Raw genomic sequence first — 19,729 nt, forward strand, 5'->3', positions numbered from 1 at the left:
TGTCTTAATTAATAAATTTTATTGCTTTTTGTACACTGCTTTGTGAAAGCCAAGATGGCCCAGTGGTAAGAACGCGTGAATCTTAACCGATGTTCTTGGGTTCAAACCCGGGCAAGCGCCACTGAGTTTTCATGTGCTTAATTTGTGATTATAATTCAACTTCGTGAAGAAACATGCATGTGTCTAATTTCGCTGAAATTCTGCCACATTTGTATTCCACCAACCCGCATTGGAGCAGCGTGGTGGAATAAGCTCCATACCTTCTCCTCAAAAAAAAAAGGGAGAGGAGGCCTTAGCCCAGCAGTGTGACATTCACAGGCTGTTACTTGTGAAAACAATTTTAAGCAATCCGCGTAAGGTAATATATTTTATTATTTCGAGGATATTAAAGTAAAAAAAAAATCGATTGCGTACAATATATTTATTAAAAAATGTTTTTTTTTACAAAATAACACTTCATGTTGGTTACAATACGATAAATATAATATCATTATTATCTTAAAAGTTATCACTGGAATGTGACTAGCATAGTTTTTATAAAGGACTTTGCTATATTTTTTATCTGTGACATTAAGGCGAGTTCTCACAAAGAGCTATAGCGTTCAATATAGTCCACGAAAGGAAAATTGGCAACTTTTTAGTCGTCAACATTTATTCATTTTAACTTTTAAATAAACGCCGATAACCATAAAAAGCGTGTTGGTAATATTTATTAGCTCTGTTTAATAATAAAAAGGTGCGGTTTCTAACACACAAATTAGTTTTTTAATTGAATACAATCTGCAAAGTACTTTCTACTAAATTTGTAAAACAACACACATATTAAATTCAGATAATAAAAGGCTAAACAGGAAAAATAACTTCCCGCCAAAACTTTATTATATTAGATTTAAAAAAAAGTTAATACTGAGATTATTAATACATTAAAATTTCAAGCGTAGAGAGATCAATTAATTATTATCAAATAAATAATTAGTTAATAAATTAATTAAAATTTTCACTAAAAAAAAAGATAGCAATAAATTATAATCGTTATTTTTTTCAAACACTTCAAACCAACGACCCCGCTAAAACACATTTCATCCCTAAAAACAGAACGAGTAAATACTAATATAATACAAACTAAGTGATAAGAGTGAACGAATCAATTTTAAAGTGCATTGAACGAACGAAACGCCAAGAGGACTCTAAATGACTCGTGTCGTCGATTCTAATGTAAAAGTGCATAAACAACCTTGAATCATCGAGATGTATATTATCTGTGGTGTTCATTGGTTTTCGAATGACGGCGAAGTAGTTATCAGGCGGTAGAGGTCGGCGCTCGGCTACCGCTCGGCTAGCGCTCGGCTACCGTTCGGCTACCGCTCGGCTAGCGCGCGGGGCGGGCGGTGTGCGCGCGGGGCGGCGCGAGGCGGCTGGCGGGCCGCGCGCCGTACGTCAGGTAGCGCTCCGACAGGTCGGGCGCCTCCGTCTGCGGTCACGACTCATTAACATACTTACTTACTGACAATAAAACAGTTATAATACATTATACATGAATATGGCACACTCTCTATTCCTTCACTCTCGTAGTGGGACGTCAATCCGAGCTGACTGGGGAGAATACAGCGCAGGACCGAAGGCTTTATATAGGCACGGGAGTGAAAAACAGCCAACTTCCAGACTCCGGGTTGCTACTACTAGAAAATCCAATAACTATCTAGTGACCAGACCCGGGGTTTGAATGCAGGACCTCGGCTTCTACAGCCTTAGACTAGTTAGTGCTCTGTAAGTTGTAAGTTTGAACCTAACCCCTTGGGCTATATCGTACCCTTTATCGTGTTCTTAGCTCTAATTTCCTCATACGGTGGATTTTCACTATGAACATCATTAATCAATATAAACAACAACATACATGTGTGTGCGGTTTGTGCGGCGGCAGTCTGGGCGCCATGTTGTTTCCGGTGTACGCAACACACTTCACTTGCCACTCGCCGAGTTGCTCATTCCAGTGGACATATTGCTCGATTAACGCCTGCAAATATTAAAATATATGTTATAGCTAATACGGTTTAGTATGTAAGCTATAATACGGTAGGGCTACGTGCAGTCTTGGTAGGTATCATCCAGGTGGGCGAGCCAGAGAAATTTCAGGAACAAGGGACATAACATCTTAGTTCCCAAAGTTGGTGTCGCATTGGTGATGTAAGCGATGGTTAACATTTCTTACAATGCCAATGTCTATGGGCGCTGGTGACTTACTCAGGTGGCCCATATGCTCGTCCGCCTTCCTATTCTATATAAAAAAACTTATTTCCCAAGGTTGGTGGCGGATTAGCGATGTAAGAAATGCTTAATATTTCTTACGATGCCAATTTTTATGGGCCATTACCATAAGATTATCCAATAGCTAGTCCGCCTACCTATATTATTAAAAAAAACATAACCGAGAAATGAGAGTTATATAATCATGATATAATGTTTATAATTTGACCGTGTTGTGCAAAAAGAACACAACAATACTTGATATTGTTGTGTTCCGGTTTGAAGGGTGAGTGAGCCAGTGTAATAACAGGAACAAGGGACATAAAATCTTAGTTCCCAAGGTTGGTGGCGCATTGGATATGTAAGCGATGGTTGACATTTTTTACAATGCTAATGTCTAAGAGCGTTGGTGACCACTTACCATCAGGTGGCCCATATGCTCGTCCGCCTTCCTATTCTAAAAAAAAATAAAAAAAATAAAAAAAAATGTTCAACTCCAAAGAAAAATTAATTATTAATATTTAAACTATGCACGATGATTACCTCTTCCCATTCAATTGGCTATCCTACTAATTTGTAGAATACAAGTAAAATCTTTATTTGAAACCTCAAATTCAACCTTCAAATTTTACTTCAATCAATAAGTTTAAAATCAAAAATATTTATCATATAATACGATTTGATTAACTCACTTGATACTCTTTGGGTATGTACGCGTCTAGCACCAAATCAGCGAGCTGCAACTCTCTCCTAAGAGCCCTGACTCCATCCAGGATCCCCTCCATCTCCCTCTGCTGCTCTCGCTGCTGGTCTGCGAGCTCAGCCTTGGCTGAATTCAGCAATTGCACGGCTCGCTTCAACTTTCGCGTCTTCGCTGCGTTTTCCTCTTGCAAACTGGAGTAGCGTTCTTCAAGATCTAAACGTTCTGCCTGAAAGTGATTAAGTTTACAAATCAAATGATGTTCATTTTCAAATTTTCTATTCCCTCACTGTTACTCCCAAAATATTTTTTGTCAATATCCTCCTATTAAACTTACGATGAAAATAGTTATATAATAAATGAGACTAGAGAAACTATCCTGTGATTTATATAATAATACTTAAATTGAATAAATTTCGCGTGTGAGCTCCGCAAAGTCTTTTTTTTATAGAATTGGAAGGCGGACGAGTATATGGGCCACCTGATTGGCATTGTAAGAAATGTTAACCATCGCTTACATCACCAATGCGCCACCAACCTTGGAAAGTAAGATTTTATGTCCTTTGTACCTGTAATTACACTGGCTCACTCACCCTTCAAACCGGAACACAACAATACCGAGTACTGCTGTTTTGCGGTAGAATATCTGATGAGTGGGTGGTACCTACCCAGACGAGCTTGCACAAAGCCCTACCACCAGTAAAGTCTACTCTAATACGTTTTTTTGTTACAAAACCATTTTTTTATTCCAACCACAAGAGGAGTATAGACAAATAAACAAGTTTGACCTTGAATTGACGCGATACCATTGGTCGACATCTTGAATACCATAGACATGTTATTCATTATAGATTAGCGAAAAAAATGACGTTTGAATTAAAATTAAAGTGTATATAAGTAGTTAAGTGTAATAGTGTCGTGTTATATATAGAGATATATTAATCGAGAACTGTTCGTGGTGTACAATACAGCAGAGCTGTAGCGAATCGCGTGGAATGTGTAAATATCTATGGTTTGTTTATATCTACTCCTATACACCAGCACTCTACGCGAACTATAAATCATTTACAAGTATTAATTACCAAATTAAATTTCAGCCTCACCTCTTTCTTCTGCAAGTCTTCCTGTAGCCGCAGTTCGTTAAGTTTCCTCAGCTCCAGCTCACTGGCCACTTGTTCCAGCAGACGACGCTGAGCGTCCGCTTTGTCCAGAAGGTTCTCACCCCCCACCAACACTTTAGACTCCAGCCGCTGCAACTTCTCTTTCAACTCTTCTTGTTGCTTCCTGGAATTGTTATTTTGTTCTATGTTATATATATCATTAATTATTTTATTAGTACATAAATTAAGAAAATGAAACAATATACAAGTTGACGTGCTGTAGCGCCATCTAGCGGCGAGTTACAACAAAGTGGATTGTGCAAACACCTCCATAAAAATGACATGTATGTTTCAAGTTCTTGCCAGAGGTATAAACCCTAAGGTCGCTTATATAGAATATGACGACACTTCTACTCAAGTGGTAGAGCTTTGTGCAAGCTCGTCTGGGTAGGTACCACCCACTCATCAGATATTCTACCGAAAAACAGCAGTACTTGGTATTGTTGGGTTCCGGTTTGAAGGGTGAGTGAGCCAGTGTAATTACAGGCACAAGGGACATAACATCTTAGTTCCCAAGGTTGGTGGCGCATTGGTGATGTAAGCGATGGTTAACATTTCTTACAACGCCAATGTCTATGGGCGTTGGTGACTATTTACCATCAGGTGGCCCATATGCTCGTCCGCCTTCCTATTCTATAAAAAAAGTGCATTTTAAACATATTTTGTACAGCCTAACAGCTATAAGTTTAATAGTATTGTATTATATATATCGAGAACTGTTCGTAGTGCGTAATACAGCAGAGCTGTTAGCGAATCGCGTGGAATATGAAAATCTAAGTTTTGTTCGTTGTTTTGCCTCACTTGGTCCTCTGCAGTTCAGCCTTCTTCTCTTCCAGGACTTTGCGAGCGAGGTGAGCTTTCTCGCGGCTGATTTTCTCCTGCAATATTTAAGAATAAAAAATATATTTGAAAAAAATATATAATTATTTTGCGCTTTTTTTATATTGTCTGTGTTCGCAATGAACTCAAAGATTTTACCGAACGGATAAATAATAAGTAAATTCCAATTAATTAACATATTTCTTTAATTAGTAAGTAGTAGGAAAAGTTACTAATGAGTTTCTTGCCGGATTTTCTCGGTAGAATCTACATTCCGGACCGGTAGTAGTTACAATTGTAAAATATAATTTCAAAATTGCTTCAAACGTATATTATGAGATATGATTAATTTTGTCTTTTTTGTTTGTTTTATATGAAACTAGCTTTCTTCATACAAAATTTCATCAAAATTTATAATCAACATACTTTCTCTTCTCTACGCATTTTCCGTCTTATCTTTTTCTCTTCCGGATCCAGTACATCCAGCTCAGGGTCGGTGAGCGTGTCTTCTGACAATTCCTCTTCTGATATTTCTATTTCTTCCTCTTCTATCTCTGTTTCACACAAACAATATAAAAAATAACCACTGGTAAAACAAATTATTAAAAAGGATTAAATAGGTCAAATTTGTTGATGGTCGCCATAGACAAGAGTAATGATGACGTCACTGTATATAATATTTATATTTCTGATGATAAAGTCTACTAAATAATTTTAAAGTCGAACATACCGTTCGTATTCTCTTCAAGTTGCTTTTTCAGCTGATCGATTTCTTGTTGGAATCTGAAAAATAAAAATAATTATTAAAAAAAAACTTGGTAATATATAATAAGGTCTGCCAGCCTATGAATGTCCCACCGCTGGGCTAAGGCCTCCTCTCCCTTTTGAGGAGAAGGTTTTGGTGCTTATTCCACCACGCTGCTCCAATGAGGGTTGGTAGAATACACATGTGGCAGAATTTCAATGAAATCCGACACATGCAGGTTTCCTCACGATGTTTTACTTCACCGTTAGGCACGAGATAAATTATAATCACAAACTAAGCTCATGAAAACTCAGTGGTGCTTGTTCGAGTTTGAACCCACGATCATCGGTTAAGATTCACGCGTTCTAACCACTGGGCCATCTCGGCTTAATTAAAGTTCACGTAAGAATTTTTGTTGTTCAATATTTTAGGTTAATATATATCTATAGAAATCAATAAAATTGAAATGTCTATCTGTGATTTCAAAGTAACTCTCTTTATAATTTTTTCAGTTCAGTATTGCTGTTTGATGATAGTGTAGCTTTTTTTTATAGAATAGGAAGGCGGACGAGCATATAGGCCACCCGATGGTAAGTGGTCACCAACGCCCATAGACATTGGCATTGTAATATGTTAACCATCGCTTACATCACCAAAGCGCCACCAACCTTGGGAACTAAGATGTTATGTCCCTTGTGCCTGAATCACACTGGCTCACTCACCCTTCAAACCGGAACACAACAATACCAAGTACTGCTGTATTGCGGTAGAATATTTGAAGAGTGGGTGGTGCTTACCCAGACGAGCACACCACAAAACAAACTTATCATCAGAAGATACAATTCTCCCGTTTGGACAAATATAGGGAATAGTATTATCTGCGCAATACCTGGTCAACAAGGCGTCTCCCGGTTCGCTGTTGATATGCGTCTTGTTCTCGATGTTCTTCGCCCGGTTCGCGTAACGAAGCGTGCTGATTGTTTCCACATAATTCGAATCGGCCGGACCAACCGTTGCTATCTGTGTACCATAAATAATTATTTAAATTACATTACGGGCGTGGTTGGTAGTTGCTTTTCACGCCGAAAGTTGTGAGATTCCTACCCAGGGCAGACATTTGTGTGCAAACATGTCTGTTTGTCCCGAGTCTGGTTGCAATTATCAATATAAGTATGTATTGACAAAAGAAAAGTAGTATATGTAGTATATCAGTTGTCTGGTTTCCATAGTACGAGCTTCGCTTAGTTTGGAATCAGATGGCCGTGTGTGAATAATGTCCCAGAATGTATTTTTATTAATATAACTTCTTATGTAGCTGATGTGAATGTTTCGTTTGTATAGTGGCTTTCTTTCCGAAGCAGCAAGCAAAAATGTCAATACCGCCTCAAATATTTTAATTTCATTATATTTTTTTGTGTAAAATAAATATTGTATAAAGTTTATCATATATATTTCGTCATTTAAACAAAATACCTCCGCTCATAATTAAATATTACTAATCCAAAAATTAACGAATACAAACCATGACAGTCTTCGAGTTGCCCCCCAAGGAATCCTGCAGCAATCTGGTCAGCTTCGAATTCCTGTAGGGTATGTGGGTGGACTTCCCATCAACCAATGCTGATATAACGTTACCCAGCACTGATAACGATTGGTTGATCTTGGTCGCTTCTTTCAGCCTTGTGCCCGTTGCTTGGGTTTTGCTTTGCCGTTCTGAACCCTGGAATTATATTAGGCATAGGTAGGTAGTCTGTCAAATGAGCAAAATGACAAGTCACCGCCACAGTCGTTTACTGGTGATAGGGCTTTGTGCAAGCTCGACTGGGTAGATACCACCCACTCATCAGATATTCTACCGCATATCAGCAGTACTACAGCGTGGAATATGTAAATCTTAGATTTGTTTATTTAGATAAATTATATCAAAGCAAAATGAACCTTACAGCCAAGTCGACGAGGTGCAATTTCCCCATCTTGACGTGCATCTTCCCATCAGACCCTCGCTTGCTGTTCTCCACCGTTATGGAGAAGATCGCGTGTGACCTGGAACTTTCGATGTTCATGGCTGTGGCTCCGATGTGTCTGTTCTTGTTACCGACCGCCATTATCTTCTCTAGCTCATCTGCATTGTGGACGACGTACCCTGGAAACCAAGAAGCAAGCTTTATTGACCTGTGGTAGGTAGCAGACGGTAATATCTGATAAATGGGTGGTAGCCACATTCAAAAAGGAGATCGTAACAGTGAGCATAAACGGGATGTATTTTAATGAATAGCTTAATACCTGTAAGATCTTTGACGAATACACCGATGTCTGGTCTCTCCTTCACCTCCAGGCTCTGGTGGGGGTTGTTCCCGAGCAGATCACGGACTTCTTCGTTGTATATCTCAAGATACGTCACGCAGACCAGGAACCTGATGGAAAAACATTAACATATACTTGTATTAAAACTATATAACAGTGGCGTAGCTATTATAGGGAGGCACGGCGAGTGCCAGGGCCCCCTAAAGTGAGTCCTGCAGGGGCAAGATATGAAATAGATATTATATGATTTATATTATATATATATATATAATTATTATATTTATATTATATATATATATAACTTTTTATTTATATATATATATAAAAAGTTATAAATTTAATTGCAAGATTAATTAATTATCTGCAAAAATTATACATATATATTAAATAAATATACATATATATATATATTTCACCCAGACTCAGGACAAACAGACAAACAGATATATATATATATATATATATATATATATTTATATAAATATATAAAAAGCTACCGTTGCAGATAATTAATTAATCTTGCAATTAAATTTATAACTTTTTATTTCATTCTTTTGCTTTAATATTAAGATGTATTTTTTTGTATATGGCAAGTAACTTTGTTCATTTTATACTTGCAAAAACCTGCGGCTTCACCAGCGTGGATTCATTTCATTATTCAGTTTAGACGAAAAAACTTTAAAATCAACTATTTTACTATAATAACTATTTAAATTATAAGCTAGCAACGCTAATCTATAATAAAAATTAATTCAGTTTTTTTCATTTGTAATTTTTATTTTATTTCAGCTGTCAGAGTCACGGTAGCATGAGAAAGCGATCCCGTGGCGCTCCTCGTTATGACGGAAAGGGTACCGCTGGTTTTATTGGATATTCCGATGTTCGGGACGCACTCGGCACCTTGGACACCGGCGAGCCCTATATCCTCCCCCACTGTTCCCGTGGGGGAAACGAGTAACGCGTTTCTCCAGCGTTAAAAAAAAAACAAAAAAAAGACAAACAGACAAAAAAATATTGTTTTTGTTTCAGTAACACGCAAATAGCCATATTACTTAAAAAGTATTTCGAAATCACTGATAGATGCGTCAATTTTATTATTACTGCTTTTATAGTTTTGTCTAGTGGAAAACTCACTTTTCGTCATCCTTCGCTTTCGCGATGTGGCTGAATATATGCGCGAATGAATTCGGTATGATGCCCCGCAGTTCCGGCGCGGAGTTACTTCCGGCCATAGTGTACGTCTTTCCTGTTCCTGTTTGGCCATACGCGAATATAGTTCCATTATATCCCTTGAGGACCTGCTCCACAATTGGGTTCGCTGTCTGAACATATATGTCCATCTGGAAAGAAAAAAACATGAAATATATGTGTAATTACAGAAACAAGGGACATACCATCTTAGTTCCCAAGCTCGATGGCACTTTGTCGGTATTTAAGGGGTAACATATATTTATTTATTTTAGGAAAACATACAATATGATGACATAGCCTTTTTTTATTTTTATATTTGCCGGGAAGGCAAATAACCCTACTCCACCTGATGGTAAGTGGTAGTAGACTCCAAACTATTTTTTGTTTGTATTTCTCATGCTCGGCGGTGAATAATGTGTATCTAGCAACACGCTATTTTGAAAACGAGGATCCCTAAGCCCAGCAGTGGGACGAGCCGGTTGGCGTGGTTGGTAGATACTTGCCTTTCACGCCGAAGGTTTTGGGTTCGATTCCCACCCAGGACAGACATTTGTGTGCATGAACATGTCTGTTTGTCCTGAGTCTGGGTGTAATTATCTATATAAGTATGTATTTACAAAAGAAAAAGTAGTATATGTAGTATATCAGTTGTCTGGTTTCCATAGCACAAGCTTTATACAAGCTTAATTTGGGATCAGATGGCCGTATGTGAAAAATGTCCCAGGATATTATTATTATCATTATTTTATTTATGATTTTTTTACTTTTAATTCATAAATCTGTAAGTGCCACTTGTAATTGACATGCATATTAGATTTATATTATTATTTTATAAGTTCTTTTGTAAATGCTTTGTATATATGTTGTAAACGTGCTTTTACATATAAATAAATAAATTATAATTTAATTATTAATAATTATTAAACAGCAAAAAAAAAGTACAGAAAATTACTTAGAATTAATTTAGTTACTTAGATACCTTTTCCGAAACGCTGGTGGTAGAGCTTTGTGCAAGCTCGTCTGGGTAGGTACCATACACTCATCAGATATTCTACCGCAAAACAGCAATACTTGGTATTGTTGTGTTCCGATTTGAAGGGTGAGTGAGCCAGTGTAATTACAGGCACAAGGGACATAACAATGCCAATGTCTATGGGCGTTGGTGTCCACTTACCATCAGGTGGCCCGCTCGTCCGCCTTCCTATTCTATAAAAAAAAATCGCGCTACGCTATAAATTTTATTACAGGCGTCAAAAAAGCGTCTGTTCATATATTAGTATATACATCCCGGAGACAGCATAGCATACTGTTATGGACGTTCTCCTCGAACATTTATATACCTATGTTTTTATATATATTTATATACATTTATGTGTACCCATATATCTAAGTTTCGTTAGGGTTCGCGAGAAACGCCCTCAACATCTCTTTCTATCTTGACCCAATTAGATATTCTACATAACACACATTATATAAACGTACAATATATTTTATAGCCATCTTAAAACTATAACTATTATAAAATAATAATATTTAATAGTTTTATATCGATTGGATTTGTGTGTTTTTTGTGAAACAAAAAGCTAAAAACGATTAAATTGAATTTATTTCCAAAAAACAGATAATACGCAGTAAGTGTTCAAGATCAAATGACATTATGCCAAATATTATTTATTTTATATTTTCAACAATAGATGGCGTTAGATGTATTTTACATCGCGCTATAACAATGTTCTTTTGTAAGTACTTAATAAGTTTTGTTAATTTATAATGTGAGAAACCAATCACACCATCTGACCAGCAGTACATACTCGGTGGTTTATTTTAAAGTCTCACAGTACCAATACTACCGGGTAACCCCAAACAGTAGGTGAGGGTCAAAGTCAAAAGTTACCGAACGGATTTTGATACGGTTTTTAACAATGGACGTGATTCATCAGGAAGGTATTGGTGTATAATTCAATAATGTTTTGTGTAAATTGGGTAAAATATTACGATGATTATTGAGTGGGAATCCATGACAAACGGGAACTTTATTCGCGCCACGTAAACCAATAGTTATACTATCACGATATACACATTATATTCAGGTCCTTATTTGAGCCGAGCGAAGTCGGGGCGGGGTAGCTAGTAATTTTACTGGTGGTAGGGCTTTGTGCAACCTCGTCTGGGTAGGTACCACCCACTCATCAGATATTCTACCGCAAAACAGCAATACTTGATATTGTTGTGTTCCGGTTTGAAGGGTGAGTGAGCCAGTGTAATTACAGGCACAAGGGACATAAAATCTTAGTTCCCAAGGTTGGTGGCGCATTGGCTATAAGCGATGGTTGACATTTCTTACAATGCCAATGTCTAAGGGCGTTTGGTGACCACTTACCATCAGGTGGCCCATATGCTCGTCCACCTTCCTATTCTATAAAAAAAAAAAAAATTAAAATGCGAAAGTTTGTATTTTTGTTACGTTCTCACATATTAGCCTATCATCATAAATTTGCATACACGTTTTCAAGGGGTACATAAAAAGACTACAGCTGTCTATATTATAAACTAGTTATAGCCTGCAGCTCCGCTCGTGGTAGGGATAGTTATAAGAAGTTCCTATATGTTAGCCTTCAAGCTTGCTTCATACAAAATTTCATCAAAATCGGTCCATTACTTTTTCCTTGAAAACGTAACAGACATTACTTTAGCATTTATCATATTAGTATATATAGTACATAATAAGGAAACTAGCCTTATATATTATAAAGGGATTATGTATGTACAAAGCCGAGATGGCCCAGTGGTTAGAACGCGTAAATCTTAACCGAAGATCGTGGGTTCAAACCCGCACAAACACCACTGATTTTTCATGTGCTTAATTTGTGTTTATAATTCATCTCGTGATTGACGGTGAAGGAAAATATCTTGAGGAAACCTGCATGTGTCTAATTTCATTGAAATTATGCCACATGTGTATTCTACCAACCCGCATTGGAGCAGCGTGGTGGAATAAGCTCTAAACCTTTTTCTCAAAATGGAGAGGAGGCCTTAGCCCAGCAGTGGGACATTAAAAGGCTATTACTATTACTGTATATATATATGTATCAATTTGTAAATAGGATGTAATATCTGAATATACCAATTCCATTTCAATTATGTCTTCGACACGCTCAATGAACCATTTGAATGGACAAAGGCTATTTATAATATCGGTAAAATGAAATGGTTTTTGCAACGTTGCTTTTTATAGAAGTTTTAGCGCTTAATAAGTATTGTAGAAAAGTCCACGATGATAAATATATATATGTGTGTTACGATTAATGCACAAATGAAATCAAAATACTTTATTCAGCATAGAAGCCTTACACTAAGATATTGATTGTCGAATTAGAAACTACCATTGGTTCGGAAAAGAGAACTCTGACACGAGAACCAACGAAAGAAACAATAATACAAATCGATAAAATACGACGAAGCGTTTTAATGAAAAATTAATTTCAATAAATAATACATTCAAAAAGTCGAGATGGCCCAGTGGGTAAGATCGCGTGAATCTTAACCGATGAACGTGGGTTCAAACCCGGCAAGCACCTCTGAATTTTCATGTGCTTAATTTCTGTTTATAATTCATCTCTTGCTTTTCGGTGAAGAAAACTTCGTGAGGAAACCTGCATATGTCTAATTTCATTGAAATTCTGGCACATGTGTATTCCACCAACCCGCATTGGAGCAGCGTGGTGGAATAAGCTCCAAACCTTCTCCTCAAAAAGGGAGAGGAGGCCGTAGCCCAGCGGTGGGATATTTAAAGGCTTTTGCTTACTACTTAATACATACAAGATAACTGTCGGGTTCTCCTATATTGATGAATGTGTGTTTGTCTTTTATGTGTTTAAACCTTTCTGTGGTAAGCCGATGACGTAATTAGAAACTGCATTTCTTTCTTCATTTGTCCTTCGATAACGTTTTATGCCGACCCGTATTCTAACCGTGCGCAGCCGAGGCCGGTAGCTAGTGACATAACTGTAATCCTATTTCGTTTTTAGTTACATGTCTTATGATACTTATTTGACATATACTTATAACTTTGACGGGCCGGTTGGCATGGTTGGTAGATACTTGGCTTTCACGCCAAAGGTTTTGGGTTCGATTCCCACCCAGGACAGACATTTGTGTGCATGAACACGTCTGTATGTCCTGAGTCTAATTATTGTTTAAAAGTATGTATTTACAAAAGAAAAATAGTATATGTAGTATATCAGTTGTCTGGTTTCCATAGTACGAGCTCTGCTTAGTTTGGCATCAGATAGCCGTGTGTGAATAATGTCCCAGGATATTATTATTAAGATTATAACTAGCTAATTGTTCCGGCTTCGCACGGGGAGGTTACAAAATATATTTTTTGTATAGGATTTCCGTAAAATCCGTTCTTAGTGAACGTCTACGTGGTAAGAAGTAACCGTGACAAATTTCAAGTCAATCGGGCGGATAATTTAGATCTCGTGATGAGCGGTATTTCGCTTGTGTATATTTCTAGTTTGATGGTACGATTACTAAATATAAAAGGCCCACCAGTCACCAGCGACTTCGTCTATTTACTTTGTGGCAGGGCTTTATGCAAGCCCGACCAACCCAAAGTTGGTACCTACTCATCATATATTCTATCGCTAAATAGCAATGCTTAGTATTGTTGTGTTCTACTTTGAAGGGTGAGTGAGCCAGTGTAACTAGGAACAAAGGACACAACAATTTAGTTCCCGAGATTGCTGGCGCATTGACTATATAAGGAATGGTTAATATTTCTTACAACAATATCTAAGGGCGATGGTGACCTTACCATAAGGTCTTTACCATTTGCCCGTCAACAAATTAAAAAAAAAACATCATACAGGTCATGTTTTAACGGTTTTTGTAATAAATACATAAAACAGTTCAAATATAGAACGCCGACTACATAAAAGATATATAACTATGATAGTAAGACCTTTCCGACCAATCCCGTGTCAACTGGGTCAATGGAACAGGGCCGCGACCCGCGCGGTCTGAATGCGCGATGCATCTATTGATTTCAGCTCGGAGCTCCTGGGGAGGGAAAAGGGGAGGGGGCAGCCTCGGGCGAGATACATTATGCGGCAAACATTAGCTTGGGTATATAACGTCTGTTCTCGTTGTTTCGACCTGAATAATTAATGTCAGATGTTGATTATTTTATTATTATAATCATTATTTATATTAGATTGTTTTTTATAGCTTTTTTTTGGGTTTAACTTTTAATATAAAGAATAATAATAAAAAAAACGATTTTACTAATATTGAGGTTGAAGGCAAATAGTAGTTAGTTTTTTTTTTATAAGTGGCAGAGTAATCCCTCTCCTTTGTCTGAATTAAATTAGATGATTTTTTATAGAATATAAAATATTCTTTATCGCGTGTAGATTTAAAACGGACGTTTTAGGTTTGCCAAATATATATTTTTTTAATTCTTTGACAGTTGTGTGACTATTCGATTATTTAACTTTTATTATAAATAATATGTTAAAAAATATTTATGTTAAAGTTTGAAAATTCATAATAAATGCTATTTTCCTTCGTTAGTTTTTTTATAAGCTTGGCAGAGTAATCCCTAACCATTGTCTAATTAAATTAGACGTTTTTACAGAATATCAAATATTAATTAATCATCACGAACGTTTTAGGTCTGTCAAATATTTATTGTTTTTTTTTTTTTAATATTTGACACTTGGACAATTAGTTAATTATTCGAAAAATCTAAATATGCCTAAAGTAAAATAAAAATACATTTGAAATCTTAAATTAGATAATTTTAAACTACCATCGGAAGCTAGATTTTAATTTTACTATTTTTTATTATTATTTTTAATTGTTATTTACTATCATTTCTTGACGGTTATAACGATAAGATTCGACTTAAAATTTCATTGTGAAATGTAAGAAAGTGGTATAAGATTTTAACTGACATGAAACCAACTGAAGGACAGACATCAAAATGGCGGACCAGCGTCGCTCGATTTTCAGCATTTCACGATGGAGTCGAGTATGAAATGTAACACATATTTCTTATATATATTTCACCGGATAATTTTATTATAACGAACTCTAGCTTATAATAAAATTATATATCACTAACTTACGAAAAATATTATCATTTTTAATATAGGTAAGAAATTTCAGTTATATATTAACATACTAACCTAAGACGTTATAAATGATAGGATTTTTTTTTTGTAATAAACTGAATGCTTTCTCACAATGTTACAACAGTTAAAATGTCTAGATTTATATAATAAGTGACAATTATACGCACTTATATTAGTATATATATATTTAGTACAAAAAAAACTCCCTGTAGAATAGATTATTTATCATAATTATATAATATTTAATTCACTCGAATAATAACAGTAAATTCGTTTTACTAATCTCGCTTAATCGAGATATGATTTCATGCAATATTTAATATTTGAGTTTTTTTTTTTTCCTTTTTTTGCTGTCGCGTGTCTATGTATACTTGATCGCACAATATTCTGCCAATGTCACTTATAAAAGAGGTAACACATATGAGATCAATCGATTTCAAATTTTGGAAGTGTTTAATGATGATGAGTAGAAACGATGTAGTACTAAACTAGATATCTATAATTGATTATTAAATGAATTAATTTATTGAATACAACATATTATTAATATGAAAACATAAATTGAAATCTTACAATAAATTTAATTAATAATAGAAGAAATTTGATGTTCACAGGACGTTGGATGTCAGAGGGAAGATATTCATATAAAGAATCTTGTTGATACTTAAGCTCATCAATAGATACCAAATTAAAAAAAAAAATTGACAGATGAGGAAAAGATAATAAACTATTTTGCCATTGTCTATTTATAAATAGATATACAATAACTATAATTAAAATGTTATATTTAACAAAATCATATCTTTTTTTTATGGAAAAAGTTTTTGTTTTATCGTTGCTTAATTAATGTATATATTTGAATACATACATATATATTCTTATAGAATTGAATGTTAAGCTGTACTTGGTGGTACCACCCAGTCATCAGATCCTACCGCGCAATAGCAATGCTTAGTATCGTCGTGTTACGGTTTGACGTGTGAGCCAATGTAACTACACACAGGGGACATGTCAGTGATTGTAATAACATTTATTTGGCAATGGCGATGTAAGAAACGGTTAATATTTCTTACAGTGCCAATGTCAATGGTGACCACTTACCAACATAGCTCATTTGTCCGGCCGCATATTTTATAAAAAAAATAAACGTTGGTAGTTTGCCAAGAAGACTAGAAATAAACTCAGTATTTACTCTTTTTCTAAACGAAATACATAGTCAGTTATTTACAAAGATTGTCTTGTCTCGCTTTGTGTAACAACGACTTTGAAATAAGAATTGAAAACGTCTACTAATAAATCAGCACACATTTTCTTACTACGAAACCAATATACCCGAGATGGCCCAGTGGTAAAAACGCGTGAATCTTAACCGATGATCGTGGGTTCAAACCCGGGCAAGCACCACTGAATTGACTGTGCTTAATTTGTCTTTAATCTCGTGCTTGAATTCAAGTTCGGTAGGGGAAAACATCGTGAGGAAACTTGAAATTATGCCACATGTGTATTCTACCAATCCACATTGGAGCAGCGTGGTGAAATACGCTCCAAACCTTCTCAAAAGGGAGACGAGGCATTAGCCCAGCAGTGGGACATTAACAGACTGTTACTGTACTGTAAACCAATATACATAACACTTATACCGAAAGAAGCGACAAAGCGTCTCGAAAAAGATTTGAATATATAATATTATTATGTATGTACATAGCTGCGCTTTACAATTTCGTTGTAGAATTAGACAAGCGGAATTTTTCTAAGTAAGTTTTAAGTAAAGTTTTTATATTATATGGGAACTATATCTAAGCTTACTTAAAACTTCACGTTTATTAATTAGAATCAATTCGACATAGACAAAAATATGGTCATATACACAAATTAAATGATTGTATATTTCTGAATTATTTGAAAATATTTGGTAGCAATATCTACCGATTTATTGAATAAAAAAGAATCGTACAAAATCGAATCAGAATCAAAGATATGACTTGATAATAATATGACAGAATACACAATCAAATTGATAACCTACACATTTTAAAAGTCCGCTAAATTTTAGTCAACCACGCCCATTTAGAAAAAATGTATTCACCATTCGTTTTTAATATAACAAGAGACCAAGATAACAATAAATAGATCCTAAGCATTTCTTGTAGTTTATAATAAAGTATACATATTTATATTATAATGGTTTACTTTTGTACATAATAAAACGCAAAATAAAATAAAAAAATAATGGAATATCAAAATTTTCTTTGTATTGGTATTTTTGTTTTTAATAAATGGTACAATTGGACTAATCCGTAATGGAATTACGAGTTTAGTGTAGGTTCTACCTACTTACCAGTAATACCATCAAATAACAATAGTTCGTTATGTTATGTATATTCGAGCCATCCATTCGGTGAGCCAGTGTAATTATAGACATAATGTAAAAATTGATATCCCAAAGTTTATAGTAATTTAAACTTTTCCATACATAATACGAAAAAAAATATTTGAAATATTGGCATTAAGCACCGTACCTTAGCTTAAAAAAAATTAATTAAAAAAAGTACTGTATTATGTCATAAATAATCTTTCATAATTGTATTTAATTTTAGATTTGATTACAAATAAATGATGAATTTCAACAAAGACGATTGTTGTATATTAAAAACATCACGTCATTGACAACTAACTTCATTCTTTTATAACTAGCCAGGTATTAACTCAACTACATTTTGCCTTTTTAAGTATATTAATAATAATATCCTGGGACATTATTCACACACGGCCATCTGATCCCAAATGAAGCTAGTACAGAGCTCGTTCTATGGAATTTAGGTAACTGATATAATACATATTCTACTCTTCTTTTGTAAATACATACATATATAGATAATTACACCCAGACTCAGGACAAACAGACATTTTCATTCAAACAAATGTCTGTCCTGGGTGGGAATCGAACCCACAACCTTCGGCGTGAAAGGCAAGTATCTACCAAACACGCCAACTGGCCCGTTAAAATATATATATAGTATAAAGTATTGATAGTTAAAATTAAAGTTAAACGAAACAAAATCACGTCACGAAATAAAAACTTAAGTACGAAAGTAATTAATATATCTAAAATGTTAAACTAAAAATAATTAATGTATTTTATATTAAACATTTTTTTAATAACCAATGGTATATGAAACAGCCGAAATCGTCGCGCTGAATTCGTGTAATAAAATCAATATAGTCTGGACGGCCATCTTGTCTCGCGAGCTCCAATGAAAGCTCATACAGATGCGACTGAAATTTGCGTAATTTTCACAGCGAACTCTGCATTGTGAAATATTGATCTAATTTTTTTATAACGTATAATTTTTTTTTATATAGAATAGGAAGGCGGACGAGCAGCTGGGCCACCTGATGGTAAGTGGTCACCAAACGCCCTTAGACATTGGCATTGTAAGAAATGTCAACCATCGCTTAGATAGCCAATGCGCCACCAACTTTGGGAACTAAGATTTTATGTCCCTTGTGCCTGTAATTACACTGGCTCATTCACCGTTCAAACCGGAACACAAGAATATCAAGTATTGCTGTTTTGCGGTAGAATATCTGATGAGTGGGTGGTATACCTACCCAGGCGAGCTTGCACAAAACCCTACCGCCAGTATTATACAATTCAAATGTCATAACGTTATTTAATTTTCTATTATTATGCAGATAAATCAGTTGATTGATTTACTACCGGTTCGCTATGTAGATTCTACGGTTAAGAATCAACAAGAAACTAGGCTGTATTTAAATTTATAGGTATAAAAAAGGCAAAATTTCATCAAAATCGGTTCAGTGGTTTAACCATGAAAGTGTAATAGAAATGACAAGAATGTAGCAAGTCCACGAATTGATGATGAATGAAAAATCGATTCATTTCACGCTTTTTTTTTCATATTTTTAATATTGCATATGGGGGTTTGGGGTTGCATTTATACAAATGCATATTACAATATAATAGTTAAATACGAAATTAAATGATTTATCATCAGATGATTTATGTGCATATCAGAACACGTCATAGGATTAACATTTTCTTGCATCATTAACATTTCAAACAAACGTTACATATAAAAACGTTGCAATAGAATACGTTATTGAAATTTAAATAAAAGATTTTTCATAAGTTAAATTAAGTTATTAAGTATTTGTAAATGTAAATTATATTAAAGAATATTAAAAAAAACTCATTAATATTTTACAAAATCGTGCAAATGTTTTATAAAAGATTTCCGGCACGGAACGATGAGTAAGCCAGTGTTATTACAGGCATAGTACTACCTACTCTTGAGATATACCTCCAACCATTTTACCATAACCATTGATTTTATTCAAAAAAAAATATTTAGCGTTAGAAATCAAACATAGAAAAACTTGAAATACAACTCCTCCAATTTTA

The 19,729-nt window shown here is 35.1% G+C and overlaps 1 protein-coding gene across 1 annotated transcript in view; it reads right to left on the minus strand.

The window, feature by feature from the left end:
• Positions 1 to 414: 414 nt before the first annotated feature.
• The window catches only part of LOC126779481 (kinesin-like protein KIF3A), a 28,350-nt gene continuing 9,035 nt past the window's right edge, over positions 415 to 19,729 (minus strand). Inside the window, exons 3-14 of the mRNA XM_050503489.1 lie at positions 9,107 to 9,312; positions 7,952 to 8,082; positions 7,612 to 7,811; positions 7,191 to 7,388; positions 6,558 to 6,688; positions 5,654 to 5,706; positions 5,350 to 5,477; positions 4,906 to 4,982; positions 4,048 to 4,228; positions 2,937 to 3,173; positions 1,895 to 2,014; positions 415 to 1,471 (exon numbers count right to left, since the gene is read on the minus strand). Of these exons, the coding sequence (XP_050359446.1) occupies positions 1,370 to 1,471; positions 1,895 to 2,014; positions 2,937 to 3,173; positions 4,048 to 4,228; positions 4,906 to 4,982; positions 5,350 to 5,477; positions 5,654 to 5,706; positions 6,558 to 6,688; positions 7,191 to 7,388; positions 7,612 to 7,811; positions 7,952 to 8,082; positions 9,107 to 9,312 (1,764 nt within the window). The 3' untranslated portion in view covers positions 415 to 1,369. The remainder of the gene's footprint in view (positions 1,472 to 1,894; positions 2,015 to 2,936; positions 3,174 to 4,047; positions 4,229 to 4,905; positions 4,983 to 5,349; positions 5,478 to 5,653; positions 5,707 to 6,557; positions 6,689 to 7,190; positions 7,389 to 7,611; positions 7,812 to 7,951; positions 8,083 to 9,106; positions 9,313 to 19,729) is intronic.

Source organism: Nymphalis io, chromosome 29 (assembly GCF_905147045.1).
Source record: "Nymphalis io chromosome 29, ilAglIoxx1.1, whole genome shotgun sequence".
NCBI classification, from domain to species: domain Eukaryota; kingdom Metazoa; phylum Arthropoda; class Insecta; order Lepidoptera; family Nymphalidae; genus Nymphalis; species Nymphalis io.